Source organism: Tiliqua scincoides, chromosome 5 (assembly GCF_035046505.1).
Source record: "Tiliqua scincoides isolate rTilSci1 chromosome 5, rTilSci1.hap2, whole genome shotgun sequence".
Lineage (NCBI taxonomy): Eukaryota > Metazoa > Chordata > Lepidosauria > Squamata > Scincidae > Tiliqua > Tiliqua scincoides.
In genome coordinates, this window is record NC_089825.1 from 67,531,184 (window position 1) to 67,557,501 (window position 26,318).

At 42.1% G+C, this 26,318-nt stretch overlaps 1 protein-coding gene across 5 annotated transcripts in view; it reads right to left on the reverse strand.

The window, feature by feature from the left end:
• Positions 1-9,094: 9,094 nt before the first annotated feature.
• COBL (cordon-bleu WH2 repeat protein) overlaps positions 9,095-26,318 on the reverse strand; it is a 163,572-nt gene continuing 146,348 nt past the window's right edge. For 4 of the 5 annotated variants that reach the window (XM_066627784.1, XM_066627786.1, XM_066627782.1 and 1 more), the window contains 5 exons: positions 20,803-20,906; positions 16,659-18,670; positions 15,851-15,970; positions 12,962-13,222; positions 9,095-10,800 (listed from right to left, as the gene is read on the reverse strand). In XM_066627784.1, the coding sequence (XP_066483881.1) occupies positions 10,783-10,800; positions 12,962-13,222; positions 15,851-15,970; positions 16,659-18,670; positions 20,803-20,906 (2,515 nt within the window). In that variant the 3' untranslated portion in view covers positions 9,095-10,782. The remainder of the gene's footprint in view (positions 10,801-12,961; positions 13,223-15,850; positions 15,971-16,658; positions 18,671-20,802; positions 20,907-26,318) is intronic. The other variant, XM_066627783.1, reaches the window with a different exon arrangement.

Genomic DNA, 26,318 nt, shown 5'->3' on the forward strand with positions numbered 1-26,318 from the left:
AATACTCCAGGTGTGGCCTTACCATCGATTTGTACAACGGCATTATAATATTAGCCTCTTCTACCCTAGTAACATTTTACAAATCCTGCTGCTGTTGCTCCCCATCACCACCTGTTAAGCCAGCCAAAGATTCTGTGGGGAGGTTTACCAAGATGCAGAAGGGAGCAATTTGCAACCATTGATGCAAATGAAATTTCTTTCTGAATAAAAATAGCACCCCTAGAGGCTGTGATCATGATGGGAACCACAGTGGTGGGTCACAAAGCAAAACCCCCTACTCCCTCTAAGGTGGTTTTGCCTTATTTCAGACCCACAGGCATAATGTCTAGTTTGGCCCTAAATATACTGGGAAACAAATTGTTAAACTGAGATTCCCAAAGATCAATTTCAGCACAATCATATGTATGTCTACTCAGAAGAGAGGCACTAGGACTTACTCCCAGGTAAGTGTGTATAGCATTTCAGCTGTAGTTTACTCAGTATTTAAATAGTTTGGCATGTAGTTTCAGTCCTGGCATTTGAAAAGCAATTGTTAACCAATCCTATTGTCCAAGCTAGCTCCCTCTGCATAATATATGGGAGGGCAGAACCTCATTCCACCACTAAACTTGCAATGCCAAACTAGACAATTGCAGCTTTTGCGACTGGAGCCTGCTTGTCTGGTTTGTGATATGCAAATAGCCATGCAGAGCTCAGTTGCCAATCCCAGTCTCCAGGAATCAGCATCAATTCTCAGGTGACTACTGAAAGCACCTGGGGGCTGGGGATAAGAATAGGCTCTCAGTTTGGCTGTACTTGTCGTAAGAGGCGACTAAACAGCCACCAGGTAGATGGGACTCCTTAGCCTGGGAAGGCAGCTCATCTGAGAGAAGGAAAACTCTGATCCCAAACCTTCACTGCCTTGTGGCTACATCCAGTTAAGGAAAAGGCTTCAGGAGTCAACCTCGAGGCAAAATCCAGAGCCGGAGTCCCTGAGGCAGTTCATGGCTGAACACAGTCACGTTCTGGCAACTCCTGCGACACCACTTGAACCAACCGTATTGGCCTCTGCCTTTCCATTGGACCATTTCAGCAACGTGGAGAGGGGGGATTTGCTGCATGGGTAACAGCCTATCCTCCATACCTACTTTACCCAGGCTTCGCGCACTGGAGAGGACACTGTTCCAGAAGCACCATTCAGAGCGCGATTCCAGAGTCTTCCGAGACTGAAGGATGCCAACAGATACTGAAAGCAAACCTGGGTATTGCAACAGGGCTTCCAGGAATTTTCAACATTCCTGGGAGGGGGAAAAAAAATCTCCAGGAATGCTTTCAGTCAAACTTGGCTACCCAACACACAAATTCTAATAATACAAACTATGTACCACCTGCTTTGGCCTGCACTGCAACTCATGGGCAGCCCAATCCTGAGTTACCCAACACACAGGGCTGCAGAGGCATCGAAAATGGCTGCCGCTGAATCTAGCACACCCCAGGCGGCTGCCGCCTCCTCCTCAGGAGAAGGGGACTTTTGTCCCCTTCCCCCAGGTAAGGCGAACAATCCCACAATGGGGCTATTCAATTCTACAATGACCCAAGGGTCAGCATAGAATTCGGAGCTTCTGTGATGGGTGGACAGCCCAACATGGAGGCTCAGGATCTGGTGGAGCAAAGCTCTACTGGTCCCGCCTCCCTCCCGCCCTGTTCCCTCCCTCTGCATGTCTCTTCCCCGCCCTCTCTCCGCCTTCCCCTGCCCCAGAACATCTCCTCCCTGCCTCCCCCCATGTCCACACTTATCTTTCCGTTAAGTGGCCTTATAGCGCGCTGTGACAGTGCATAGGATTGGGCCCTGAATCTCTCCAAAACACTTCAGAACTCTAGAATAACTATTCTTAACCTGGGGGGGGGGTGTCACAACCCAGGGTACCACATTCGGATTATCCTTTCCCCTTAAGGGGAGTGGTGAACCAGCAGAGCCCATAGGCAACAGCGCCCGTCCCTTCTGGGTTCTCCCCACCACCATAGTTTTGATGTTTACCCAGGTCTTCCAAGTTTGCTTGGAAACCAAAAGGAATGGCAATATACCGTAGTCATGCTCTACCTCAGGGGTGCCCAAACCCCGGCCTGGGGGGCACTTGCAGCCCTTGGAAGCTCCCAATCAGGCCTTCTGGGAGCCCCCAGTCTCCAGTGAGCCTCTGGCCCTCCAGAGACTTGCTGGAGCCCATGCTGGCCCAACCCAACTGTTCTCAGCATGAGGACAACTGTTCGACCTCTCACCTGAGCTGTGGGATGAGGGCTCCCTCCACTACTTGCTGTTTCATGTCTTTGATGCAGCTGTGGCAGTGAAGGAAAGGCTGGCCTTGCTTTGTGCAAGGCCTTTTATAGGCCTTGAGCTACTGCGAGACCTTCATTCGTTCATATAAGTTCCACCTCTAATAAATTCATTTATGTAAATTTATTCAAATTTTAAATGCAAATTAATTCTTTTTTCTTTCAACACAGTGTCAGAGGGATGATGTTGCCCTCCTGCCAAAATGTTTGAACACTGCTGCTCTATCCCATCAGTTTGGTCCTGATCCAGCTGAACCATACATTGGATTATTAATTTTGTTCTAAAGAGTAAAATCAAATCTATTTCCACAACAGCAACAAAATGCTGTTGGAGTAGAAGAGAACAAGATACTTAAACACTGTGCCCCAGCCCAGTAATCATTTTGGTCACTCTCTTCTGCACCTTTTCCATTTCCACTATATCCTTTTTGAGTTGTGGCAACCAGAACTGGACGCAATACTCCAGGTGCGGCCTTACCATCAGTTTGTACAATGGCAATGCAATCCTAAACACACGTACCTGGGAGTAAGTCCAATTAAACTAAATCCTATGACATGCATAGGATTGCACTGTTCTTCACTTTAATCAAATTCTTTCATAAGCTGCATCAATAAAATCAGAATTGCACACATCTACATTAAAATTATTTGCATCAGTTAATGCAAATATGCTTATTTTGTCTGGATTGGATTCCCATGCTTTATCCAGATCTGATTTTTTCAGAAGGTTTAGGCAATCCTTTACGCAGCTGAACACAGTGCAACTTACTTCTGAGTAGAAATGTATATGCTTGTGCTGTTAGTAGTTACAGGAATTGGAGTAAGCAAGGATAGATTTTTTTGAAGCTATGAGAAGATGGCAGGCTCTGCTGAAGTGTCTCCAGACCCCCAGGACCCCTGCACTGTCTGTAGGTAAGTTTAAAAAAAACAAACCCTCCCATTCTGGCAACAGCGTGATCCTGGTGTTGCTGCTTTAGGGCCCAATCTTATCCAATTTTCCAGTGCCAGTGCAGCTCTGCCAATGAGGCAAGCACTGCATCCTTTGGTGAGGAGGCAGGCACAGAGGCCTTCTCAAGATAAGGGAATGTTTGTTCCCTTACCTCAGGGTTGCATTGCAGCTGCACTGGTGCTGGAATGTTGGATTTGGCCCTTAGCCCCTTACACACACACACACACACACCTCGGATCACAAACTTTCAAGGAGTTTGAGAACCAAGGGTCTAGCCCTAGCTGGTTCAAAACAAATTGTAGCAATAAAAAACAAACATGAAAGAGAATCATTTCTGAGATTGTGCTCTAGGAAAACTCTCATCACTGATTTTTCATGGTGGCCATTTTACTTTTTCACTTTCTTCTGGAAAAAATCTAAATACATTATACTTGGCTGTGTAAAGAATAAAATATATACTGTGGTTGAACTAAGCTGATATTTTTGTAAATATGTAAGAATATATATGGCTAATAACAAGGAACTGGTTTTGAGAAAAAAAAAATCCTTTCCAGCATGTTAATGTAATTGTTATCTAAAGTTTAATTATATTGCAGCAATAATTATGTGTTACCTGTATTTGCACAAATTTTCTAATGGTAACCAGTAATATACATAATTACAGAAACTGCTCAATTATTTTAATGTGATTCAAACAAATTGTGTTCTTATAATACTCTATCTTTGACAGCAACAGATAGACATTTGTGTTTGTTTTGAATAGATCATATAAAAATAGCTTATTCCCAGAAAATATTTATATAAGCAAAGAGAGGTTCGTATGAATCTGTAGTACAGTGCAACAGTATCCTGCAGTCCCCCACTTTCCTAAATGGGAAGAAGGTCCATGATAACCTGTTTTCTGTTCAATTTCTTTATGGTGAGATAATGCTAAAGATTTATGGTGCCTTCTGTAATACAGTAATTTATTTACTAATATACAGGTTGAGCAGGTAGCAGGCAGGTACATAAGCAAGCTGTGCTAAGCCCAAAGCAGCTCCAGTTCCTACTGTGAGTCCAACACATCTAGAATCCAAAATTCTCTGCAAGCTTTTTTTTACACCTAGCCAAATTCCAATCACCTCCATTCCAGGAGGAGGATCTCTTCCTGAAATACACCTTATATGCAGGCTGGGCAACCAGTTTCACAGCTTGTCGTGGGTGGAAGGTGCCCTGTTAAATAACTCAGGTGATCTGTTGTCTTGACTGCATAATAATTAGCATTAAAATTGGCCCAAGGCATGCCAAAAGTAAAGGTTAGAAATAACATATCTAACACATTATGGAAATATACAACTGTGTACATGAGTAACAGCCCAATCCCAAGGGCTGCCCTATGACAGTGGGACAGTGTCCTGCTGTTGTAAATGGCTTTATGATGAAGTGCGTTGCCAGGAGGACATTTTGAAGCACAGCAGTGGCAGGATCAAGGAACACTGCTGCAGATGTTATAATGGGCAGGTGCCAGTATGTCAGCATGGGGGGCATTGTGGATGGGGAGGAGGTGTTAGTGGGCCAATTGAGGGGAGCGCAGGAGGTGGAGACAAGACCTGAGTGAGTGAGTCTGGGCAGCAAACATGCACACCAAATTCAATCCCCCTTGAATGCCCAGTCTGTGCTGCCTGCTTATTCACCCCAGACTCCTAGAGCTGGCAGAGGTCCAAAAAGGGCACCAGGGGGCTTACCTCAAGTAGGCCTCCTGACTGCCCCACTGCCATAGGATACAGTGTGTGCTTTCACAGCACGGCTGGGAATGGACTGGAGAGTAAGAAACACAGATGTAAGACATGCCTTTTCTTAGGAAAAAAAAATCATAGTATGGAATGTTTTATATACCAGAATGTTTACAAAATTGAATTCTAAAAATTTCATAAACACAATTAGTTTTTAAAAAAAATAACTTGAAAACATTGCTTTCAAATTGAATTTGTACTTTTTCTTTTACAAACTTCTCAAATTACTTTGGTGATCACATCTTCAACTGCATATAAATGCAGAATATCACTGTAAAGACAGAGGCGTGCTTCTATTCAAACTCTTCTATTTTAATTATTTCAAAAATGTTATACAGAAGCTGATTAAAAAGCAAAACGGCTTCAAAAATATGAAAAGAAGGTACTTGGTAGGTTTCAGGAGACTCCAATTCTTAAAGAGCAGACCTTTGGCGTAAAACATTCATGATCTGTTTCTGTAGCTTGAAGCAGTTTACATGTGCGTGAATGAACGCACACCTGTCCGAAGCTGATGAGCCTTGACTGTTTGGGCTATACTTTGTATTTCTTTGTAATCATTAAACATTTTTGTATGTATTTTGTATGTAGACATTATAATGTGTTTCATAGTCCAATCCTATCTTTCCCAGTGCCTGGAGGAACAGTGATGCCAAAATGGCGACTGCTGTATTACATGGGTGCTGGGAAACTGCTGGAGGTCCCCAAGGAAAGCCCTAGGACCCACAATGGGGCTTCCCACATCTGAACCGGCTATTTTGCCAGTGCAGCCAAGTGAACCTCTGTGTTGCGCTTTTCACCCAACATGGAGGATAGGATCTGGCAAAGCAGGACTCCACCTGTCTCACCTGGGCCAGTTCCTTCTCCCCCCTACCCTCCCAAGAACACCCCTCCCCCGCTTTGAAAGTCCACACTGCCGCCTGCAGCTCTTACCTTCCTCCAGGCAGTGTCCTTCTGGCACTGGGCCCAGCACTGACACTCCTTCCTCCAAGGGTGCCATAAATGTGCTTTACTGCATGTTACAACACCCAGTGCCACCGCTGGAACTCAGCGCCAGCACTATGGCCCATTAGGATTGAATCCTCCTTTTATTATATTTTATCAACCAGTTTTAAGAAACTGGGAAGTCTTGGCTTTAATTATTTACCATCTATTTTGTTGCTGCTGCTGTTGCTTCTTCTATGCTGCTTTAGTATTATTTATTGTCCACTTCATTCTGTTTGTATTATTGGCACGAGAAGAGACAAATTGCCAAAGCATGATCAAACACTCCTAGGGCTGCAGCATTTGGTGTTTATGGGTTTGAGTTTTAAAATGGTCATGTGACGCTCATGTTGGGAAAAACTACAGTTTGAATTAGTTTTTTCATGTCGACTTTTAGGGTGCAGGCCTGATCACTGGATTATCCCCTAAAATTCCAAATACTCTTTGCTCAGATTCCTATTCCCAGCAAGATGCTAAGCTATTCATGAAGTCCAACTTCTCAACTGCTTGGATGCCAGAGAAAAAACTCTCAATAAATCATTATTTTAATAACTTTTGCATAAAACACGGTGCTGTAATTTATGGTACTTTTGCTGGTGATACAGGTCCTTCTGTTCTTGTTGAGATTTACAACGGGGCTAAAATTTATGGACTAATTTCAGTGTGGAAATGGTTGGCAAGATTGACTTGTCAGCATTTTCTTATTTAATTGCTCTTTGATCCTTCAGACTCACACAAATTTGCATTCTCTGTTTAGCATCTCTTGGCAACGCACACACAATATAGCTAAGGTGGCAGCAGAAGTTTAAAGCCCTAACTCAAGAGTATTGTTCAACTCCTATACATAAATACAATGCATTTTGTTCTTAATGCTGACTTAAAAGCAATGCTGGACATTCTAAAAATCTATACAACATTACATTATATGTGCCCAGATTCACATTTAAATTGCTCTCTCAGCAGCCACATGCAGGGCTGGTCCAAGCTGCTCTGCTTACAAGGGGTCCTGACACTACGCTACTGGAGATTAGCACCTCTTTCTTTGCCATCTCCTACTCTGGTTCATGGCCTCCAATGATTTTAAAGAGGTTAGAGGGATTGGAGGAGGAAGTGTGTGGAGAAGGGACAAATGGTGTTCCAGGAGATGCTCCAGGCTGGGGTGTGTGCGTGTGTGTACAGTAACAGCATGAGCCTATACATGGCACCTGTTGCAGGTTGGTTTTGTAAATCATATTTGTATAACAAGAGAGACAATCACTAGCAGAGTGGGCAAGTGCTATTCATAGCCATTGTAAGTTATTAAGGCTATATTCACCTATACTCTTTTGGCGCTGTATACTGTTCATTTGTTGGGACACCCTTGCACTACTGTTACTGAAAACTAAGCAATTAGCATCTGTAGATTATGGAACAGAGTGGGATGGGACTTCGTGCAGGCCCAACATTTCCTTAGAAGTTAGTCTCACTGAATTCAGTGAACTTTTTTCCCAACTTGCAAGTAAATGTGCAGTGATTCCAGCCTTAATCTGTATTCTGCAATCTGTACACAGGTTTGCTCCTATGTGTGTGCAGGATGAAGACATTGTTCCTTCTGTCTTTGAGGCTGCAATCCTATGACGGATTAGAGTCACCCAAATCCCTTGGTTTCAATTAATTTAGGACGCAATCCTAACCAACTTTCCAGCACTGGCATAGCTGGGCCAGTGGGGCATGTGCTGCATCCTGCAGTTGGGGGGGGGCAGTCATGGAGGCCTCCTCAAGGTAGGGCAATGTTTGTTCCCTTACCTCAGAGTTGCATTGTCCTTATGTCAGTGCTGGAAAATTGGTTAGGACTGTGGCCTTAGGCACACAAGGCTTCAATTCTATGTGCCTTTACTTGGGAGTAGACCTCATTGAATTTAATTACCTTCTGCACAAGATTGGGCTGCAAGTTCCTTGTTTGCCACAAAAGCCATAATCACAAAGGCATTTTCTGCTGCACAGGAAAACCCCATCTGCACAGCAAACAAACAATGCAGCATGATTTCTTAATGCTGTGCGGCTTCTTTTAACTATGCAAGATCACCTTCTTCCCTGTGCGTGCTCTCAATGTCTCCTGGTAAGAAGATGACAAGGTCTCTTGTCTACTCATGGCATCCACAAAAAGAAGTGTGGGAGGGAGAGACTGGAACAAGCAGCAGCTGCTGTAAAAGCAGCTAAGAGAGGGAGTTGCAGCAAAACCACAAGTGAAAGAGCAGAACACGCAGACACACTGCACAAGAGTGGCCACAAAGCAAGCACATACATTTGCTGGCTAGGAGGCACGCTGTGCAACTGTGCTGTGACTCACCTGCTTCTAACACAGCTAAACTGCTGAGGGTTAGAATGATTAGTTATTTTCACAGATGTAAAACCAACCACGAGCTGAATAAATAGCTTCCACAGGACAGAAACAGCTTGGAGGCCATATGTTTGAAACCTGCTCTAGGCCACCACTTTTCTCTTTGATAACATTTCCACTTCTGTTTCCTTGACTTCTATTTTTTTTTTAATTGTGAGACACCTAGAATGGGAAGAGGAGCAGTGGAGGTAGCTGTCACTGAGCTGGATAAGGGGGCAGGTGCAAGGGGCAGCTGAAACACAGGCATAAATGCTTGCATGCACACACCTTCAATCTACTGCATGTGGTGGCTGCTTCACCAAGCCTCATCAGCAAACAGACCCCTGGATGTGTCTGCAAGCATCTGCTTGGGCCATGATTCCTGGTACGCTAATACTAAATGAAAAGGCAAGGCAGCTTGATTTTAAGGAGCTGACTGGTGTGAGGAATGTTTCATGGCTAAGTGTATCTTAAACATTTGGCATCACAGGCCTCATTCTAGTTCCTAAGCCTTCAGCAAACTCTGTCTACACATCTTCTAAACAGAAACTATCACCAAGAGTGTGGAAGATGCCCAAGACAACTACAGTGATAACAGTTCAAAAATGCTTTATAAATAGAACACAAGGACACAGTGATGTCATGTTTTGTTAAGGGGTGCATTAAGATTCATGCTAATATATTGCTTGTGAAAAGTTTTGCTTTAATTATAACTGCAAAAGCATAGAAAAAAAAATTCCCAGGAGTTTGAATGTAAAAACAGACAACCCCAAAACATTTCCAAGAAAGGAGAAAGTTAATAGTTTTTAAGGAACTGTCAGTCAGACATACAGAAACAGGAGTATGCACTTGTTCCTTTGTCCCCCAGTCACCCCTGGTCAAAGACGTTTTTGAAGCACTGTGAAAAGTGCAAAACTTTTTTATCGGGTGCGATAGTGGGATGAACCAACACATTGCAAGCAAGGAGGTTGCACTCTCATGCAACCTTCAACTTTCTGAAAAAGGAAAAAGTAATATCTCTTCAGCCTCGTTTGTGCAAGACGGAGGCAAAGATAACATGCAAATCTTGCATTTGTTTAATTTGTGGCACTAAATTAGGTTAGTATTTTACAGTATATACTATATGGTCCCTGGTTTGCAGATGGCCAGCAGTATGCTTTATAAGGTTAGCAGTATTAGATAGTACCTTTAAAAATCTTAGCACTAAAGCACTGACAGTCACTTTAGACTGTGGCCAGTGCCATAATGATTACTAAACAAACATAAGTATGAAGGTTCAGTTCAATAGCTCTTCAATAACATAATTAATGCAAAACACCATGACTATCATTAAGTTAATTTCCTTTTTAACAAAATATTTTCAAAATATATACATCATTTACTAAAGTAGCTTAAATTTAAAAAAACCATTTAAACATGTTTCAGACATGACCCATGAGAACTGGCTCATTGTTGGGTATGTGGGGTGATTGAGAGCGCACTGAAAGGGCTGGAATCCTGCCCCACTAGCAGCACTTTGGGAAACAAGTTACAACTAGCAGTTTCTAGGTGATAGAGAGTACTTTTAATTACTCGTCTGACTTAGAGCACAATCCACCAGGAAGTTCTCCTGTGCAATCCCAACTGAAATGAATGGGAGCTGTGTTCCTTTGATGCTCCCATTCATTTCTATAGGGCTTGTACAGGAGGGACCTGTGCCCTTAAGAATGCAGATTTCTATTACTTTTCCTGGGGGTTCAGGACATTAATATATATTGGTATTTTGTATTTTATATCACTTTCCCCCACCCATCCCAAAGCCTGTCAAACAGACCTTCTGGGTCTAGATCTCTACTGATTATTTGCCTAGCTGGAATGAAGGAAAACGAACTTGCTTGTGTATAAAAAGCGATGTCTTCAGCATATGGCAATTCAAGCTATTAAGTATCCACCATAATCCTTTTCTTTCTTGCTATTAATTGTTATAGATCTATAATCTGCACTTTGGGATTGAACTGCTTTTGCTTTTAAAAAGAAAAGAGTATGATTCAACTAAATGGTTCAGAATAAAAGAATGTTGTGGTTCAGATACACAGCAAAAAGTGCTTGATTTTGCCCACAAACACACTTAAGTGTTAATGCAGGACTATAAAGTGTTCATAAGCTTATTAACCTGCCAGTAACGATAGTTTTATTGGCAATGGTTTAACTATTTGGAGGCAACTCCCAAATCCTTGGCACAGAAGCTGTGTAACAACCTATGAACCAATTAAAAATAAAAAGGAACACACAGATAGTACAACTTATTTTGGCCAGTAAACAAAGAGGAAAATATATACTTCTTGGAATTCTCTGTCATAGATGTCCGTGATTCAGCAAATAATGATGCACGTAAAATTACATAAGAAGTCAGTAACTGAAGCATCTCATGTTTAAACAAGGAGGGGAACCTGAAATAAAACAAAAATTATCATTCTTAATATATAGTATTCCATTTCAAAAGCTCATATGTTATTAAATCATCCTGTCTTATTTTATTATATTTTTCTTTACTAGACTCCCTTACGTATCTTCCACTAATATTTATTTTCTCTCATATTAGACAATATCTTTTTTTGGTATCAGGAAGAAAAGGATCACTAAGAATTATGCAGGCTGGTAGCATTCAAAAGTAAAGAAGGATGTAGCAAAATTCAGCCCTTGTGCAGGCATTCACAAATCTATTTCAGCAGTTTGCCACCTCAGGAATGTTGACCAGCAGTGTAACAAAAGTACTTAGGGGAGGGGGATTGCCCACTTATGGAAAACCCTCAACTCACTTCCCAGTTTGATTCCGTCAAGTTTATCTCCATTCAGCATTTCCATGTTGTTCCACATTGTGACCTGTTGCCAGTACCACTTTCCACTATTCAAAATGCACCTCCCCCCCACACACTTTTGAAGTGTGCTATATTCAGTATTTTAATTTTTTTTAAAAATCCCTACACAGGTAAGGATAACTCTTCTGAAGAAATAAAATAGGAAAAAAATCACCCCTTGTTGTCTGCTTTACTCCTTTTTGTTACATTTATCAATTCAGTTTTGTGGAGTCTAGTACTGGAGATAAACTTGATCCTGGCAGCTAAGATAAATTGTACAGAAGAAGGCAATTCTGATCAGGAAGTCTGCCTCACTGTTCATAGTGTTATCTTCTTGCACACTCTGAGGCCACTGTTCGTAAATGTTGTTTACAGTAAGGTTTCCAAAATTATTGATTTCCTCACATAGTAAGTAATGATTTTTTTTGTGGTTTGTGCTTTCTGACAAAACTATTTGAAAGTAATACCATTTGTTACATTATTATTATTATTATTATTGTTATTGTTATTATTAACAGTATTTATATACCGCTTTTCAACTAAAAGTTCACAAAGCGGTTTACAGAAAAAAATCAAACAACTAATAGCTCCCTGTCCCTAAAGGGCTCACAATCTAAAAAGATGCAAAAGAACACCAGCAGACAGCCACTAGAAAAGACACTGCTGGGGTGAGGTGGGCTAGTTACTCTCCCCCTGCTAAAAAGAGGAGTACCCACTTGAAAAAGTGCCTCTTACCCAGTTAGCAGGGGTAACTCACATTACTTTTGTGAGTTTGTTTTTCTTTAAAGGACAAGCAGATAAGGTTACCTAATGTTTACATGATTATGGTAGGAAAATTCCATCTGTGTTTGCAAACACACACAAGATAACATTAAGATGTACTCCTTACTTCCTGGGAAATTCTGAAAGAACATTAATATAAGAGAAATCAACAATCTCCATTGGTTCTACTAACATCACTCTGAAGTAACTTTATTGAAGCCTTAAATTGGACTCTGCTTACAAATGCTTCTGTAAGTCAGAATTATACCTTGGCATTGAGCCTGGCCAACTGGTCCATGGACCAGTCAACAGAGTTCTTCTGTGCAGCCACAGAAGCTGAATGACTGATATTCTCAAGAGGCACTGAACAACCTGCTCAGCTTTTTGCCTCACAGCCAATCTGTGGGCTAATGCTGATGTAAGTTTATCTTTCTTTTGTGAGATGACTTGAAAAGGTATCCTTTTCCCACCCCATCCCTCTTGCACTAGACCTGCGGTTTTCAAACTCTCAGGGAGTTTGCAGGGGAAGGAAGGGAGGCAGGGAGGAGGCAGGGAGGAGGCAGTGACATGATCCCCAGGATCTTGTCGCTCAAGGGGGGCTGCAGGGACTGGGATGCACTCACCAGTCCCTGCAGTAGCATCCTGGGGGTGCGGGGAGCCCTGCGTGAGGGTCTGCAGGGCTCCTCAGCTTCCAAAAGTGAAAGTGGAGTGATCGCACCCCCAGGACACTGCTGCAGGGACTGGTGAGTGCATCCCGGTTCCTGCAGCCCCCCTAAGCGACGCGATCCTGGGGATCGCATCACTGCCTCTTCCCTGCCTCCGCCCGTTAAGTGGACAGAGGCCAGGGCCTTCACCCTGGGGCGTTGCCATGCCCCAGTTTGAAAACCACTGCACTAGTCAATCCTGCTTCCCTACTTCATGTCCTGTCTGTGGCCCCAACCCATATTTTCTCCCAATCTCAGGGCTATCTTCTCACACAGATGCTGTTTACCTTTCGTAAACGTGCTGCCCCCGTGCCTGAACGAATTGCTTCCATCAGGGCTTGCCTTGCATCTCCTGGGTTATCTGTTATACTACTTGCAAAGGACCTATGAGTTTTCACTGTCAACTGTGAAGGAGGTGGCAGTGGTGGCGGCGGCGGCGGTAGCGAAGGCTGACGATACTGCTGCTCTGTGGGAGTGGCTTCTCTGTTTTGCAAGGCTACTTCTGCACTTCGGAAACTCTGTAGCTCTTCAGAAGCATATGAAGAAATCTACCAGTGGAAAGGTTGAAAGAAAGCAGACAAGTTAATAATATGCACAATGCAACAGTAATTTGATATTGGATGCATATTTTAATCTTTCTCCTCCTGAACAATTTTAGCTTGTTCCACTGAGGTAAAACTTTTTGCAGATTTTGTTTACCTATAAGTCTGAACATCTGTTCTTGCTCTCTCACATCACTCAAAACAACTGATGACCATGATCAAGGATTTGGCCTTGAAGGAAGCTCAGAAATTCAATCTTTATTTACTGGAACTCTGGCATCCTGGAAATGCTTTTGGCACGTAAGGCAAGAATGCTGTCGGTTGTCCATTATATTAGGTACAACCACAAGGCTTTTGGAATTAATATGATGCATTAGGCATCACCTTCCCTAGAACAGTCTCTCTTATAGCAATAGTTATTATAAATCTATGCTTTCAAATCTAGCTTCAATTTTAAAATCTCAAGAAAAATGTATCACTGTTTCAAACAAATAATCAAATAAAGCAACTACCATAATCAAGACTAAATAAAGCACTTTTCCAAGACAATCAGGCCTTTAACGATAGGAGTAGCATGCATACATTAGCTACACTTTCAAAATGTACAGTAAACTTCTAATTAATGAAGTAATTGCATGTTTCATGAAGGAAGGAAATGAGGCTGAAGTGGTCAGTAAATCATCATGTAAGCTCTAAGATAATGCAAGAGAAGCTTGACGCTTTGCAAAAAACCTGCATTAGATAAATGCAGGGTGCAACTCAACTTCACAGCCCACAGTGTGATCTATACTGGTCTGTACCACACATGGGTGCAATGGTGATACCAGTAAGATAGAAATGGCATGCAAGATGGCAGGAGTAATGTCATATCATTTCTGATTACAAAGGACTGATGTCACTATTTCTCAGTCTCACCTACCTCACAGGATTGTTGTGAGGACAAAAAGGAGGAGAGGAACTATATAAGCCACCCTAAGCTCCTCCGAGGAAAGGCAGTATAAAAATGTGAAAAATAAATTTCTCACGTTCCCACTTTGACCAAACATTGCTAAAACAGAGGTGCTGCAAGGATCAGCATAGGCAAGCCCTAAGAATGTCTGTGTATAGTTGTGCCTTGGCATCCATGGGGGTTCTGTTCCTGGAACCCCCTCAGATGCCAAAATCCACAAATAATCAAATCTGCGGGTCAGGAACCCAGTTACACTTTGAACGTGACATGCTGTGCGTCCAATGGGACTTCTGAGAGCCAGGGTGGCAGTTGCGTGGCCTCCCTGACCCTCAGAAGGTCTTTGAAGGCCTTCTGTAGGCCGAAAATGGTCACTTCTGATTTTCAGCCTGCAGAATGCCCTCTGGATGTGACCACAGTACAAGTCTGGTTGAATCCACAGGTTTGGAACCCGTAGTTAGACAAAACCACAGGTCCCAAATTCTGAGATAGAGAGGCATGACTTGCACTGCATTAAGGGTAAATTTCTAGGCCATCACTTTTCTGAAGGGCAGCCTGAGAGGTAGCATGTAGCTCTTGGTACATTAAGGATACAATTCTTATGCAAATAGACCTGGGAGTAAGTCATACTGAGCACAGTGTAGCTTCTGAGTAAACATGCACAGGCTAACACCAATATACCTTTTACAGTTATCTGGGATATTTCTTAATTCCAGTCTTCAACTTTTATGCATTTGTATACATTTTATACATTTGTTTTAAATGACCTCAACCACTCCAAGAGTTTGGGATGAACTGAGTCAAATCTATAAACGGAATAAAATAATTTTCAAAGTAGAAGAAGTAAAAGGAGAACAGAACATTCTGATGAAAAAATGCACCATTGATTTCTTCTGTTATACAGTCATAGTTGGAGTGTAGGTGTCATGACCACCTCCCACATTTGAACATTTATCACTACTTTGCTGTACACACAAGGTACTTTACACTTAAAGGACCTCTCATATTTGTACTAGTAGTACAAATACAAACTCTAGTATTTGTAACACTGCAACAAATGCATATTTGTAAAAATGCATATCATATTGACTTTCATGCAGGGGAAGGGATTGGCTGCAGCTCCCTGTTCAGTATACACTCACATTTGCTTGAAATGGCCCTTAATAATCAGCAGAGATGACTAGGCGAAAGGAAAGCAAGGAGTTTTTTCTATAAAGAAAAATAGCTTTTTGGCTGTTTTCCAAAAAGAAGAGCTTTCCAAGCATTTATGAAATAATAGTTACAATAGCATTAGCAGTGGTTATTTTGTAGTGCGCCATATTCTTCAGTCTAACTGAAGGAAGCACAAGAAAAATAAGAATACTTTTCCCCAGTTTATGTAGCCTCTGAAATCACAGACACCTCAGTCAGCTTGCAACTGTCAGGAATTACAGGTCTTAGGACGCAATCTTAACCAGCTTTCCAGCACTGACCTAGCCGCAATGCAGCCCCAAGGTAAGGAAACAAACATGCTCTTACCTTGAGAAGGCCTCCTTGACTGCCTCCCCAGTGCAGGATGCCGTGCATACCACATTGGCACAGCTATGCCACTGCTGGGAAGTTGGTTAGGACTGCGCCCTTAAACTTAGAGCACAGCCCCAAGATTGCAGAAGCAAGCTGCTGAAAGGATGTTGATGTTTTGACCTTACCTTTCGCAATCCTGAGGTTCCACTGTGACCTCTAATGGCTGCTAAGAGGGCAGAACGCTCGTTCTCTGGTTCCTTGATGAACAGTTTCTTCTGAGTTCCATTTACTGGGTTGTCTGAAATCTAGCATGTGATGAAAACAGATGCACACAACCTCTTTTTACTTAAAGACTGAAAACTTCGAGCATCTGGAAGATGAAAGCAAGCCTATGTGATTTTGGCCTTATACTTAACATACCAAATTTTAACTATAATTTGTGTATAAAAGTCCTGTTTTTTATTGATCAGAAACAAGAAATCAGACTTCCTACATATATTCTAAAACCAAAGGCAATGCAATATCTTAACAAAGCATTTCATGTTTAATTAGATCTCCTCCATGCTTTGCATAGTTATACATTATTACCTCTACTGGGCAGAGTTAATCTTAAGGGTGAATTATAATTCATTCTCTCTCTGAAATACATACTGTATTCCTTTTGCTACTTAAAATAAGCAATGTCATTATTGCTGTTACATAACACTACATGGTATGTGAAGAACTGACAGTAGCCTGGTACAGGACCTTATTGTACGTTTTTAAAATGTATGTGGCAACTCATCACAAACAGCAACTGTTACAAAACAGGCTGGTATCTGTCAAGCTAAAAAGGCAAGATCCACCAAGAGTTCAAAGATTTTAAAATCTTTTTAAATTTTAAAATTTCACCAAAATCCAAGATTTTAAGCAGCCTAGGAGCTTAAGTGTGGTGCCTCCAGCTGGTGATGCTTCCGGAAACATCTGAAGCCAATCTCAACCAAGTTACTTTACCTTTCGAAGTTTCTCTCTTCCTCCTGCAGTCTGGATGGCTTCCATTAAAGCACTATGTAATGATGTGTCTTTTGGAAGTGGCTTCTGGATAATGGGTTTAAACTTCTTCTTTGGCCCAAAAACATTGTGGAGGTTATCATCTCTACTATTAGACTCCGGTTCATTCCTTGTGGGTAAACTGTCAAATTTATCTTCTTTTTCTGTAACAGTGCTGTTCGATGTATCATTTAATTCTGATAATCCATTGTTGACGGTATGCCCCCTAGCTGACTTCACAAAGGAGCTGGAAGTGATGGAAGATGTGTGAGCATTAGATGGTCTAAGGAAGGAAGGAGAAGTAGCCAATTCTCCATTTTGGTTCAATCCAGGAGATCTCTCTCTAACAGTTACATTTTGCATGAAGACCTCTTCTGTGCTGCCATGGTCCTTAGAAGAGGTTGTGGTAAGTGGTGCACTGATGCTCCTCCTGTAGCAAACAGTAGGAGTGGGCTGATTCAGTGGTTTGATGTTGGCAGCATTACTTGTCAACCTGGAATGAGCACCAAGTGGCAATGTGTTGGATACATTTTTACTGCAACTGAAGATATTTGAATACAGTTCTTTTGTTCTTACTGGCTGTGTTTCTACTGGGTAGTATTTGGCCACGATAATGCATTTTCTAGGCAGTGGTTCTGTTTCAGTTTCCCCTCCTTTTTCATCATTATTTTCACCTTCTTTTTCATGCCTTTCTTGGTTGGTTTTAATCTGCGGTGAATCAATGTATTTAGCAATGGCAGAGGCTACATAATGGCTTGATGTTCGCCTATGTGGTTTCTGAAACTGGAGCTGGATCTTATCTTCGTTGACCAGTGGAGTTGTTTGTGTTTTCATTAAAGACTGTGTGAGATGAAGAGGTGACTTTGTCTTTTCAGATCCAAAATTATTTTCAACTGCTTCGGAACTAGCTAGTGGTGAAGTTGCTGCTTTCTGACTTGTAAGGCAGTCAGGCTTAGTTTCAGACGTTTTACTCAGAGGTCTGGAGTTGACGACAACCATTGGCTTGTTAGAATGGCCTACTGGGGATGCCTCAAATTGTTTTCCAATTGAATTTGACCTCCAGTATGCTTTGGCTCTCCCAATGAGAGTTTCCTCTGTTTCACTTGAAGCCATGTTAACTGTCACTGTTTTAATACCTCCAGCATTTGGAGTCACCAGATTGCCTAACTCATCTATTTTAATGGCACCAGTAGAGAGGGAGGCATCTCTGTCAAAACATTTTACTCCAGGTTTTGAAGGAACAACTTTAAAGGTTGTCAGGCCTGTTTTAGGCCCATAGCTTGTTACTGCACTGTGAACACGATGACACCACAAGGGTGACGATGGGATCTCTTTCTTCTCATCAGGAGATTTTGCTGATGTAATCCTGGATTCCAGTTCAGGTTTAATGTTGCTCGGAAGCCCTTCCTTTGTATGCAGTGGCCTTACTGTTTCCTTTGTTCCATTAACTTTGTTTGTAAACTTGAAGTTAGAAACAATTGTATTGGCTTGGGATTCTTCAGACTCAACCCCCTCTTTAGAGGTGACTTTCAAGGCTGCCTCATTTGTGTTCCTTTGTTCACATGAGGATGTTTGTGGCTCAAATTCATGTCCCTGTTCTTTTCCAGCTTGCTGTCTGAACTCTTCTTTAGGTGACCGCTGTTGTAACAAATTCTTGGACATGTGGCTAGATTCAGTATCTACATATTCCTTACTGGAAGACCCTGCATTATTGTTTTCATTTATTAGCTCCCCTGGGCTAATGGGATCCGTTGAGATATCTTCATTAGCTTGCATCTTGGAAAACAGAGAGTTGACGTCTTGCTTAGTGGGATGGATTGCAATATCAGCTTCTGGAACTTCGTCTATGATTGTTACTGGCACAGCAGGTGGAGCATATTGGGCAGATTCACCATTTGGTATAAGAGGGCTGGATGCACCATTTGTCTCACTAGATACAGATCCAGTTTCAGAGTCATCCTGAGTACTTTCCATCGCTGCAAAGAATATCAACAAGTATTCCAAAAATAATAATGTCAGTAGCATTGCAGTTTACTCAAGAATGTTATGACAACTGGAATTGGGGGAGGGGCTTCAACTTATTTCTCTGAACAGCAGCCTTTATACTGCAAACTACCTCTGAAACACCAATTGCAAATGCAACTTGCCACACAGCAAGTAGGTTGCTGTTAGGAAATAACAAGTCAGTAGCTCCACTGAGTGTATTGGTTGGTTCTGCTGCTCTCTGGAACACAGACATAACCTTCTAAGCACTATTTTACATGCAAGTCAAAATTGTTCCAAGATTACTTTTCCTTATGAACAAGAAAATGGCACAACTCCTATATTTGGATAACTTTACTAAGAATATATCATATATCCAGCTATATCTATTCCTAGATAGGACTCCAAAAATTATGTGGTCCCTATATTCTTCTGCAACTAAGGGCACAATCCTAATCCCTTATGTCAGTGCTTTCCAGCACTGACACAAGGGCAATGCAGCTCTGAGGTAAGGGAACAAACATTCCCTTACTTTGAGGAGGCCTCCGTAAGTGACACCCAACTGCAGGATGCAGCACATGTCCCCTTGCACTGCTATGCCAGTGCTACAAAGCACTGACATAAGGGGGTAGGATTGCACTCTAAGCCTATTTATGTGTACATGAACTATTTGCATATTTTTCCCCATTTACCTTGTCGTAACTCCCCTTCTCTTCCTATACTTCTGTTTCTCAGCTGTAAGACCCTCAGAGCAAGGACCTGCCCTCTCATCTGTTGCAAAGCATCAGGAGCTAGATAACAATAAATACCAAGATGCTGCTAATAACTGATGCTAATAATTTGGATTGGAAAATGGAAACAAGCCCGAAAATACAGTTATGAGAAATTACCAGAGGGGCTTGCATTCTGTGTCTGCCACACAGAATTTTTAACAAAATAGTTCAAAATAGTTCTGTTACTATTCTAGTAACAGAATAGTCCAGTGGTTCTCAAACTTTTAAGAAGATTTACTCCCTAAGTAAGTCTTTGCAGGGGAGCAGGCGAGGGCAGCAATGCGACCCCTAGGATTGCATCACTAAAGAGGATGGGGGGGATGCTTTTACTTACTGTGGGCTTGGGCAAGTAGCAGGAGATGCAGGGAGCCCCGTGCTGCCCTCCGCAGGGCTCCCTGAGGTTGGGAATGTCGAGAAACAGCACACACAGACCACCTCCTGGTTGCGACGCAAAACTGGAAGTGGTTCGTTTCTCAACATTTCAAGCCTTGGGGAGCCCTGCAGAGGGCAGCCTGGGGTTCCCTGCTCCTCCTGCTGCTTGCTCAAGCCCACAGTAAGTAAAAGCACTCCCGCTTACCCCCCCCCCCATACCAATGAGATCCTGGGGATCATGTCACTGCTGTAGGAAGCTTTACACGAACTGGTGGGTCAATTTGTGTATTATGGTAACCTTGCCCTCTTTCTCCAATCCTACAGATTTTTTATTTTTAATACACACCCACAAAGAAAACAGGAAAAGTATGCTCAATTGCATACTCAATTGCAGCTATAGAAAAAAAGCTGTGCATTGCAATTTGAAAAACACTGGGCATAATTTCTTCACTGCACAGTTCTACTGAAGATATGACAACAGACAATGTGGATATCCAAAGCTACTTCTGTTGGGGATACTCAATACTTCCCACATAGTTACTAGAATAAAGAATAATATTAAGATTTATTTCAATGTGTTGCCCTATTCCCATACAATTTACAGTGTGAACATAGCTCTAATCAACAGAGTGCTGTATAATTTAGGCAAGCCCTCATTGTGGTGCCTGAAAGAGGCATGGCAAGGCTGGCATCAGAAGTAGGACAATTTCATGAGATGTAGTGTTAGATGCTGCTTTTTAGTAGGATAAGAGTTATGTACCTTTACTTCCTCCACCAAAACTGCAATCTTATGCACACTTTCCTGGAAGTAATCCCCCCAAAGACAATGGGACTTATTTCTGAATAGACAAGCATAGAATTGTGCTCTGTGTCTCCAATTTGGTCAGCTATCAAATCTACTGGACTGGTGGACTGCCACTACTTGTCTCCTTTCCTTAATCTTTCTGCAGCACAGATGTGCTAATTCAGTTGCAACCTACCTTCTAGGTCTTTGTCCAGAGCAGCCAGTGTCTGTTCCATCCGAGCAACAATGAACATATCTGCATTCTCAAACTTAGTATGCATCATTTCATCACCATCCCTGCTAATAAACAAAAGGAGGGAAAAATTGGTATCTCTTCCACCTGCCAAGTGCCACAAACATGCTATAAGGCACAGTCAGGAGTTACTTCGACCAGTGCAGCCCACACCAGCTCACCCAGACCAAACCCAAACTCTGTGCTAGCTGTATGGGGTAAGTTTGCACAGGAGGTGCAGGGTGGTGGAGAGGGGGTGTTTTGGGGCAGGGGGAGTGTGGGACGAGAGGCAGATGGGGCCTGAGGGTGGAATTGGTGGCAGCAGTGCAGGACCCGCATTCTAACCCCCACTCCTGGACTGGACAGCCTTAAACGAGTTGCTCAAATTTGCATTAGCTGAATAGCTGACATTGGGGTAGGGCAGAGGTTTTCAAATTCTCTAGGAGAGTTTGCACCACTGTAAGTCCTTGTGGAGGCAGGGGGACGGCAGCGATGCAATCCCCAGGATCGCTCCACTTTCACTTCTAACAAGCTGGGGAGCCCTGCAGGCGCTCACACAGGGCTTCCCGTACCCCATGATGGCTGCTGCAGGGACTGGCGAGTGCATCCCAGTCCCTGCAGCCCTCCTGAGCAGCACAAGAGCAGTCGCTGCCTCCTCCCTGTCTCTTCCCTGCCCCCACCCCTTAAGGGGAGAGAGGCCAGGGCCTTCAGGCTGGGGCGTCACGATGCCCCAATTTGAATACCACTGGGGTAGGGGAAAAATATCCCTTAGCCTGAGGTGACCTCCAGCCTGCACCTCAACTGCACTGGATACAGCACAGGCCACTGTGGCCTGGCAGTACCAGCACAGGTTAGGGTTCTGCCCCGAGTTATTCTGGAAAAATTAAAAGCATTCAGAATCATAGTTTTGTATCCATTAATGCTGCATGGAGGATCATGGTTGGATGACTGCAGAAATGTTTCAGACATCTCAAGAAAGGAAATGATTCATAAAGGCTACTGCTAGATCGTCCTGATTGGTTATTTTGGAATGGTCATGAAACCTTTTTTTCTGTCAGCTTTTTAAACTGTAGGCAGTTGGGAGTTTCTTTTTTATAAATAGATCCCTATTCACATACTTGTTGTATGTTGATAATTTGTAGAATTTTAATTGTCCTATATTGTAACAACTGCATTTTTAAAAAGAAAGGCAACTCACCAAAGCAACAGCATGAGCAAAAATATGGGTACATGTATAATCAACTTTTTCAAAATATAAAATATGGTAGAGAAAACCATAAATCTTACATTATCAACATTGGGAGTTCCTGGTTAATTGCATCAAACAACGCCCTTTGTTCCACTAGGTAAAAAAAAAATAGCAAAAACAACCAGAGGTATTGGAAGTGTAAGGCCCACCTCTATATTTCCTTCCTAAATTGATTTTATCTTTGTAATCTCTTGCATAAACTCAATATTCTAGCATTTCCACAAATATTTCTTTCTAAATAGTGTTCCTGTAGCCAACATTCACCTATCTGCATGTTAGAAAGTTGACTAATAGCTAAGTGATAATTGAATGTCTAGCATTAATCTCATGTGGAAAAGGCAATGAGTTTAACAATAAAATACACAGCAATGATGACAGTTTCCAATTATTTCAACTACCATAATTGTCTGAGCAATCATGTCCAACAACCACTGACTCCTTTTTTCTAATTTTTTTCCTTTCCCCCTTCCTTACCCTCCTCTTTCCTCCTCTTTTGAGAAAAAGTAGTAATTACAATCCTTATAGTATAAATCAGGTCAAAGTACTCTTGCTTTTTTCTTTTTTTTTAAAGAATTAACTGAACTTAAACAGGGCTAATACTGTCAAAACCCAGGTGAGTATTAGTTAAATGACTGGTGCTCTAATTTAGTCAATTATGCACTTTCATGAAATAAAATCCTAAAAACTTTACCAAAGCACCAGAGGGAGAGAGTGAGAGATTTAACTGATACATGAGATATAAGTTGCAAACTGGTCCATCCAGCTACATTACCCATTTCAATGGAAAATTTATGGTATAGTTTAGTTTAATACATGCTCCGTAGTGCCAAGGAACTGGGCCAGATTAGGATGAGGAGAGCAAATGCTTTGCATTGTCCTGGTCTTTATCATTTCATTGCTGAAGAAGCAACAAAACTACCTAGAAACAAAACTGCCAGCCATCCTGTTGTTTCATAGAAATTAATTTTACCAATGCGGTTACTGTTCAGAGTTGGATTATCCAATTAATTATAGTTGAAGAGGGGCAAATTCCCTTCACCAATGCAGCTGCACCACTGGAGCTACCACTGCATCTTGTTTGGGAGAAGTCCCAGAGATCTCCTCTAGGTAAGGGAATATTTGCTCCCTTGCCTGGGGCAACACTCCGCTGCCATGATGGGTCTACTTGGACTTGCGCCAGCGATTCTGCTGGCACAAGTCCAAGTGAACTTGGGTAGGTGGATTGAGGCAGGGAAGAGGGATAGGATATAGGCAGAGCTGCCACCTCTGGTGTCTGCCCCTTCCTTCCCTTGACACACCCCTTCCCTTCCCTAGTTCCCATCCCACCCTGCCCACTGCCATCCCCCTTGCCAACTTACCAGAGCTGCAGTTCCTATGGAGGCGGCTGCTGCCTGGCTACCACCACTCACTGTTTGTGGTGGCAACCAGGATGTGCTTTATGAACTATACTGAGAAGGTAGAAGCTACATCTGAGTCAGAGCTCTCCTCAGTATCATTCATCCCCAACAAACCCAGACATTCAACCCTCTGACACTAACTTAACTTTGTTCCTTATTATTCCTTATTGTTCCTTTGTTCCTTATTATTTGTTCCTTATTCCTAGGAACTTAACTTTGTTCTTTATTATTCATACTTTTATATGTTTAAACATACATTATATTTCTCTATCTTGAAGGGTGGTGATTCCCAAATTGTGAGCCATGGCTCCCTGGGGAGCCATGGAAACCAGCCAGAGGAGCCACGGAATCCTGGTGAAAAATCTGCCACCCTATACAATGTATAGAATTGTAGCCCTAATGGGGAGCTGTGGCAAACAGCCCAGTTTGTCACAGGAGCCACCAGGCTAAAATGTTTGGGAACCACTGCTGAAGGGAATTAAACAATTCTGGTCATGATGTGATTTTCAGAAAACTGGGACAGCATGTCTCTTTAGCTAGTATTCTAAAGGGTTCTGGCTCCTCACATGGGCAGGTTCCTTACATGGGACAGTGACAAGATACAAAGAAGAGAATTTTCTGTCCCCCATAATAAATCCATGCTTTTTTGCATAATCTGCATTCTCAATCTGTTTTCCCAAACTAGAAAAAAAATACAATAATGAAGAAATATTGCCCATTTGAAAGACAAGCGCTTTGGAAAGCCACAAAAACAATGTTAGCTATCATTTATATCTGGAAATAAGAGTATATTAGTATTTTTCTCTCTTTTTGATTTTTAAGGAAGGTGACATTTTGTGCCTGTCTTTCAAATCTGTTTTTATATTCACGCTACACTTGGTTCTATAGCATTAGAGTCTTGAAATGTCTGGAGACAGAACAATCGAGTGGAATACAGCTCCAACAACTGGAGTCGGACACAAAAACTGACGCTGAAACACATTAAAAGCTTTGTTTTGCACAGGCATATTTAGCAATACACAGCAAACTTTTAAAAAGCAGTTCCTCTCCAAATCATTTCCCTTCTGTGCTGAGAACCCTGCCCCTCTAGACCTTTCTTTTGTTGACAGGCCTGCCTTGGCTTGCATTCAAGCAAAACACAAGGCTTTTTTCTGATTGTGTTTTACAGGTCAGATAACCATTACCAATAGCATTTTTTCACACACTCTTTTTGACATAGGAAAGAACATGATAAACTTTAGGCCTCTTGCCTCATGAAGTACAAGGTGTTGAAATTATACCTCCTGGGAATTTCTTGAAGGAACAGATGGATTAGGAGGGATACATACAGCATAGCATCAAGAACAGCAAAGACTTAGAGGCCATTTGATTACTGACTTTTGCATTTTGCTAAACTGAGGTCACAATATATTATTAACCTGCAGCAGTCACTTAATCAGCTGGAGACAAAAGTGAAGGTTAAAACAGCACTTTATCAAATCAGCACCATGGAAGCTGGGCTGTATGAGAGACTTGTAACCAAAAAGGAACACCAAAATTGCAAAGAGCTGCTGTTAACGCAAAATCAAAACCACAAATGCCATAATACAACTTGTACGAATTATTTTCATTAAAAATAATGAATTCCATATATTGAAATAGGATGTTAACACATGTGAATAGGATGTGAAGGAAAAGTTGTTGCTATAACAATACCTAGTACAGCTGAGCAGTCTGGGAAAGCGTGACAAGCTGCAGTTTGTGGAACTGAGCCCAAGCAAGTAATAAAAAGCAATTAAAATTAGTTTACTAAAAGGCTGGGTAAACAAGGTAAATAAAGGAAATAAAGGAAACAGAGAGGGAATGAAAATTATTTTTTTTAAGTAAATGCAGGTCAACAGAAAGCAAATCTTTCCAATGGCTTAGTAAAGTTGACAAAGAACTTAAATGATGTGCCAAAAACAAAATAAAGTACCTAAATACAATTGCTGTATTTATCTACTCACACTGTTCAAGAGAAGCAGAAGGAAGTGTGGTTCTTGCACCCTAACAAATCATGGGCAAGGCCCGGACTTGGCAACAGTTCTGTATATGTCCTAGGTTTGCTGATAACATTGGGTCAGCAGACTGAAGAGCCTGCCATCCCATTACTTTGCCAGATGGGTTGGCTGCCCAAGTCACGGGTACATGGCCATCTCAGCTAGAAAGTTTGATCAGCATCCTTTGTCTCTGCAGAAGCCTCAACAGATGACAGAGAATCTACATTCTTTGACGAGGATGCTATGTGGCCATCCTATCACGACACTGAATTCAAAAGACAGGGCTTAATGTTGCAGTTGCTTTTAGGATACTAAGATAATACAGAAGCTTCTTGGCAGGGGGAAGGGTTTAGAAAGGTTCAAAATTTGTGGGGAAAAAATAGGCAAAAATGAGGGGAAACAAGTATTTTTGCCACAAGACATCATGGGAAAATCCTATTTATTATTTATTTATTAATCAGGAAGGAGGAGGGAAGGAAGAAGACAAGGAAGGTTATCCTGTGGGGCACTCTAGATCACCAAATCATAATGTAGTGAGCTGAGAATGGCCTAAGCATGCTTTCTAATGTATAGATCCCAAAGCACTTGGAAGTATTTCCTCCCAGTTTCTCTTTGCTATTTAGAGTAGGTAACATTTTCCTATTCTGATCACAATAATCTTGATGTGGGCCATAATTATTCTCCCTTTATTGATCAGGCAATGGACTCATCCAAGTCCATCTGAAGCAGAACTTCAGGGGGGTGAAGCAGTAACTACTGCAGTACCACAATGCACCATGTGAGTGGCCCCTCCCACTCAGAGTCATTCTAGGTGAC